General features: G+C 41.0%; 1 protein-coding gene across 1 annotated transcript; it reads left to right on the top strand.

The window, feature by feature from the left end:
• LOC311104868 (peptidyl-prolyl cis-trans isomerase D-like) lies at window positions 1-6,183 on the top strand. The gene is made up of 10 exons (XM_084146830.1): window positions 1-176; window positions 647-787; window positions 1,145-1,251; window positions 1,419-1,607; window positions 1,849-1,971; window positions 3,251-3,357; window positions 3,546-3,690; window positions 4,535-4,621; window positions 5,282-5,324; window positions 5,667-6,183. The coding sequence occupies exons 1-10, from the start codon at window positions 92-94 to the stop codon at window positions 5,753-5,755; spliced, it is 1,116 nt and encodes a 371-aa protein (XP_084002956.1). The 5' UTR covers window positions 1-91; the 3' UTR covers window positions 5,756-6,183.
• Window positions 6,184-6,193: the final 10 nt, after the last annotated feature.

Below are 6,193 nucleotides of genomic sequence, written 5' to 3'. Positions count from 1 at the left end.
GGAAGTTATTTTTGAGTGTTGCTGACGACACGCTGATAACCAGGAGTACGGTGAAAGTAACTTTAGCTAGCTGGTATTTAGAATTTTTGAAATGTCTAACGCCACACCCGTGACCAAGCCTTCAAACAAAGAGAACCCCCGTGTCTTCTTTGATGTAGACATTGGTGGTGAAAGAGGTTAGGATATTTTCAATAAAGGGCTTTAAGTCATTCAACTGGACCCGCTAGGCTAATGGCTAGCTAGCAGCACCGGGTGGTTTCTAGAAAAAGCATTCATGCTAGCTATCATGGTCTTACATTGTTAACGTTACAGCGACCAATGTATATTAAAGTAAATATTTGCAATTCGCATGCTGTTTTGAACCATTTAGCTGCTTGTATTGTTAGATAGTTTTACTGTCTGAATTTAACCAGTTAGTCTACTTTGTTACTATTCATTCCATTCGCTTGATACATTACGTTCGAAGTAACAAGCACGTGCTGTCATGTCTTTCATAAAAGGTCAACACACCAGTATCTACCAGATTAGCTAGTTCAGGACTAAAAGGCTTATTTTATGAGTTACTACATATACTTTGAAATTGCATTTATAAAGACCAGCTATCCACACAATGTCATGCTATATCTACATTTTGTTTTGTCACCAGTTGGCCGAATCGTGTTCGAACTGTTTGCTGATGTTGTCCCCAAAACTGCTGAAAACTTTCGAGCACTCTGTACTGGTGAGAAGGGAACTGGCAAAACCACCGGGAAACCACTCCATTTCAAAGGATGTCCTTTTCACAGGAGTAAGTATACTGGATTTCCACTGTTTGTTAGCCAGCAGATCGTACCTGCTTGCTTACAGCTGGACTAGGGTCTATTTATCAAAGTCTTGTGAACAGCAAGCAGCGACAGCATAATTTTCAAATTAATTTCCAATGGTATTGTACTTAATCAGGTAAAAAATGCTGAATGAGTCCAAACACGTGCTGTGATTTATTTATTTTGATGATATACCAGAAATCACCTAAACTGGTTTGCCCTGCCTACACATAGCTATATATAGATCACATCAATAATGCAGTAATACATACATTTTATGGTAACACACTGCAGTAAGATAGATAATGACCTCAAACATGTACGCTGTCAATCAATTTAAGTCATCAAGCAGTTCATGATCCAGGGAGGAGATTTCTCCAACCAGAACGGCACTGGAGGAGAGAGCATCTATGGGGAGAAGTTTGAAGATGAGAACTTCCATTACAAGGTAAGGATTTTCATAATGGCACGGCATAACATATAGGAGATTTTCCTGACCAGTATAAAGTCTGGGCTTTAGTTATAGGAAAAACTCCTGGCCCTTATCATCACCTTAGCATTTCTGTTTTCTTGGTCATCATTGAATTAACATGTGGGTGTCTGTCTCCTCTCCAGCACGACAAAGACGGCTTGCTGAGTATGGCCAATTCTGGACCCGCCACCAATGGCTCCCAGTTCTTCATCACCACTGTGCCCACTGCTCATCTAGATGGCAAACACGTTGTCTTTGGACAAGTCTTGAAGGGGATGGGGCTGGTGAAAACACTGGAGGCCATAGAGACCAACGAGGACACACCTCTCAAGGTAAATCAATGAAAGGAACTACCACTCTATTGCCACATTCAATAACATTCAGTAGCAGGAGTTTGGTGTAATGTGTGTGTGATGACATTGTCTTCAGAGGTTGTATTGGGACATTAACGCAGCAGCAAGCTGTATGTTTTGCCTTGCAGCAGGTAGATGACCTAGTATTTTTCTGTAGTGTGTGACACTTGTGAAATGCGCATCATGCATTTACAGTTCTGCTCTGATTCTTTCCCCACAGCCATGTGTAATTGCTGAGTGTGGTGAGCATAAAGATGGAGACGACTGGGGATTAGCACCGAACGATGGCTCAGGGGACACCCATCCAGACTACCCAGAGGACTCCGACGTTGATTTAAAAGATGTTAGTAGGACTACCACATTTTTTTCTCTGAAGATACTCCTGCTACCTCTCTGTTTCTGCCCCTATGCCTGATATGATCAAACTAGCAGATGGTATTATAGCACTGAGTGGTGTGGTCTCATTTCATGAAGTCGACAGTTTTATGTTTTTCCAGCTTTAAAACACATTACCGGCCTCTGTTATGGGAAGTCTAAACTGAATTAGACAGTAAGTCCCTGACTTTCTAGTTTTTAGAGTTTTCCATATTTTGGAGTGGTGGGCCGCCACTGCTAAATTCATATAGGGGAAACACAGATTGCACCTGTACTACCATTACTGTACCTCAATTCCACCTCGCATTTGCATTTCCTTCTCATTTAACTTCTCAAAGTATTTCCATACAGGACTTCGCTGCTGTCGCTTGTCTTTCTCTGACATTTTCCCAAATGTTAACGACAATAACGTAGTGGTGGAGAGTCGACTCCAAATTCTGAGTGTCAAAATTCTATTCCGATAGGAATCGACTACTAAGATTCAGTATTTTTGGAACGGAGGAGAATGATTAGTTGCCGAGAACACAAACACTCACATATTTTATAACGAGCTAGCGAGGGACGGAGAGAGGGGGGAGGGGCACAGTATATGCAGGTCGGCCACCAGCCAGACATTTAGAACCGTGCACTAGGCCTATCTGTCGGCAATTAAAAGCTGTATCTTGCAATGGAATGCTGCATTTCGCAATGTCTTGGCTTGCAATGTCTCACAACTTCAGTAAAGCAGGGCCTATCATTAATGAATAGGGTAGGATGTTCTACACGCAACAGACCGAAGACTGAACACACACTGGCATCATTAGCAAAGAGAGAGAGAGCAGGCGAGCCAGTGCGAGGGAGAGAGGAGGGGGCAGGCTGAAAGAACCATACGCATATGTCTTGGTAATCTGTATCTCGCAATGTCTTGTCTTGCATGTCTCGCAAATTCACAAAAATGTGCCTAAAGTTCTCCTCTTCGTCTCTGGTTCTATTTAAATTAAACAACTTTCCCCAGGCCTTTATAGTCTATTGTCTAGTTAGGCTATAACAAGGAAAATAATATGCTTTGTGATAACTGCAATGTGATTTGTGGTTAGGGGTGTTTCTTAACGATAAGGATCCCAATTTCGTTTAAATGTTCACACCCCTAATATGTGGATGGATTTAGTCTGTCAAATTGAAAAGTGTCATGAACTATGCATTGCAGTGATTGTGAAATGCTGACGCTGCACTGATTGTGAAAATAGCATAAAAGTATTTTTGGTTAGGTTGACAAAGTCCTGTCTGTTGCTGAGGATATTAAGAATATTGGGAACAACTTCTTCAAGAACCAAGACTGGCAGTCTGCAATCCAGAAGTACTCCAAAGCTCTCAGGTGAAACATTGTCCAGGGCTCACTCCACTCTCACTGTGACTTACAGTATGTGTGTGTATTAGGCCTGCTTGTGTAACAGCATGACATGCATTTGAATGCGCAATGATCATAGGAGTTGGCCAAATGGCACAAACAGATCTGGGACCAGCCTAGCAAAGGACTAAATGGTGAAACGTGTCTCTTGCCAGGTATCTGGCGGTTGGCGGAGACGAGCAGGAGATTGAGAAAGCCCAGGCGAAGCTGGAGCCCACGGCGGTGAGCTGCATTCTCAACACCGCTGCCTGTAAACTGAAAATGCAGCTCTGGCAGGAAGCCATGGACAGCTGCGACGAGGTAAGTATTTTAGGCCAATATGGAGGCATTGAACAGTCAGTCCTGTGCAGACTCTGCCACCAGGAAACAGAATCAATAGAGCATTTTTTTCTGGAACTGTCCATTAGTGGCTAATTTTTGGAGTCAGGTCCAGGAATGGTTATGTCACAATATCAGGGTTCAGATGGACCTACAAACTGTGTTGTTCAGGGATGCGAAAAACCACAATCAGTCAATGGGAAATATCGTTATACTCTTGGGTAAAGTATTTATTTTTAGGGCAATATCTGTAGAAATTTTACATTTTTACATTTTAGTCATTTAGCAGACGCTCTTATCCAGAGACGCTCTTATACAGTTAGCGAGTGCATACATTTTCATACTGGCCCCCCGTGGGAAACGAACCCACAACCTTGGCGTTGCAAGCGCCATGCTCTACCAACTGAGCTACAGGGGACTATCTTGGTCAACCAACAGCATATCGACCAGTCTAATAATTGGGGTCAGACCTACTCAATCATGGGATTTTTTTTTTAAATAAGGGGGATTAGAAATGATGCAAACAATTTAAATTGAAAGAAAAAGTATTTTAGGCCAGCCGAAATCCTAGAAGCCAGCCCTATCACGCTCCCACCACTAAGCTACGGTACAACTGTTTAATAATTGCAAAGATTCAAAGGCCATTCGTGGTCAGTACTATAGAAGTATGGAACTGATTGTGAATGCAACTAAGGATTTGTTTTCGTAGAGTACTGTAATATTTCTAGTTACATTTGTAGATATACATTCTTATTCAGTGTTAGAAAGGGAAAAAAACACAGAAGTGCAGAACAGTCACTATTTAGTCTGTGTGTTTGTTTTTCAGGCACTGGAGTTGAACCAGAAAAACACTAAAGCTCTGTTCAGGAGGGCCCAGGCCTGGCAGGGACTGAAGGAGTACAGTAAAGCCATGGTAAAGAAAAAAGTTGATATACACTGTTATCATACTAACCATATATCTGACTTCAGAATGTGTAGCCTTGGTCCCAGCCTAACAAAAATGTGCTCTCTTTCTGGACTGGAACCTATGGTACAAGGATATTTTCCCCCACTGATTAGAATTCATATGGGTTATTTGCACTAAAACATGCCATCAAAAGAGTTGGGGCGAATCGATTCTTAACACTAGAATCCTTAATTGAAACAATAACAAAATGGTCACTCCACCTGTGTATTGATAAAAAGCTGAGGGATGTGCCTGGAGAAATGTAACCACTCAAATGCATAGAGAGGGCTATGGATTTAAGGACTGACCATCCATGATATCAACATTATCATTTTAACCACGTTCTGAAGCGATAGTGTTTTACATTGTTTACAAACATTGGCATAAAACAAGCATGTATTTTGGGTTCTAATGGGGTACGACAGTTGAACTAAGCTCATGAGGCATTTATAAATTATATTCTTCAAGAATGAAATGGGTATATATATCATTAATTTATACGTCCAAAAATGGATGTAGCAACTGAGGATTCCAGCTTTAAATCCAGAATTGGAGGAAGTGGTCAATAACTTTTGAGTTTGACTTGTCTGTCGACTCACTGAAATGTTTCTCACCTTTTGCCATTAGAGTGATCTGAAGAAAGCTCAAGAAATAGCACCAGAGGACAAAGGTTGGTACTGCTTCTTTACGGTAACAATCAATCCAGCGGATCATGTGTCCTTATGGCTGCATTTACACAAGCAGCCCAAGTCTAATCTATTGCCCAATTAGTGGGAAAAATATTAGAATTGGGCTGCCTGTGTAAATTTAGCCATGTGTTCTTTTCAATATTCTAAAGGCTAACTATAACTGAGAATAAATGGTCCATAGTGAGAGCAGTATGATGCTCATCAAAATAACTTATTTACAAAACCCCTTCATGACATAATGTGCAACATAGATTTGCTAATTTTGTCGTGATAGGTTGTTTTCCTTGCCTGACAAGTGAATTTACTTGTTCATCCTTTGACAGCGATCGGAAACGAGATGAAGAGAGTCCAGTTGAAAGTGAAGGAGGAAAAGGAGAAAGAGAAGCAAATCTATGCAAAAATGTTTGCATGAAGATCATCAGACAATCATTTGATATAGGCCTACCCTTGAAGTCCACTCGCCAGTAATTAGTTATTTCTGTAAGGCAGCTAGCTACAATACAGGTCCCAATTGAAAACCATCGCTGTATAATATTGGCTGTTGTTGGAAGTTCCTTTTATGTTTTATGAGTGGCACATAAGGGTAGCCGAAAATGAAGTGTGGGTAAAGAGGAAGCTCAACCCTGTCTGCATTTTACTATTCGTTTATTTGGAGGGTTGTTCTGTCAATGATACTCATGTTTACAAAGAACTACTGTAATATCCCTTTGTCTGAATGTTTAAGATAAGCCATAAGATGAAATGTGTTTGGTTAGTTAAAACTCAAATTCTGAAGACTCAAATTCTGGACTTTGCCTACTCCACCTGTATGCAGTGCAATTAAATTCTACCTGTACGTTCGATGAGAGTT

The sequence above is a fragment of the Coregonus lavaretus genome (assembly GCF_964263955.1).
Source record: "Coregonus lavaretus genome assembly, chromosome: 29".
In the NCBI taxonomy this organism is placed as follows: domain Eukaryota; kingdom Metazoa; phylum Chordata; class Actinopteri; order Salmoniformes; family Salmonidae; genus Coregonus; species Coregonus lavaretus.
Note: the sequence above shows the minus strand (reverse complement) of the source record. Positions and strands in the feature narration are given on the sequence as shown.

Coding starts and splice junctions, on each gene's coding strand:
- LOC311104868 (XM_084146830.1), top strand. CDS start 92: ATGTCTAACGCCACACCCGTGACCAAGCCTTCAAACAAAGAGAACCCC. Junction 177..646: donor AGACATTGGTGGTGAAAGAG/GTTAGGATATTT, acceptor TTTTGTCACCAG/TTGGCCGAATCGTGTTCGAA. Junction 5,325..5,666: donor AATAGCACCAGAGGACAAAG/GTTGGTACTGCT, acceptor ATCCTTTGACAG/CGATCGGAAACGAGATGAAG.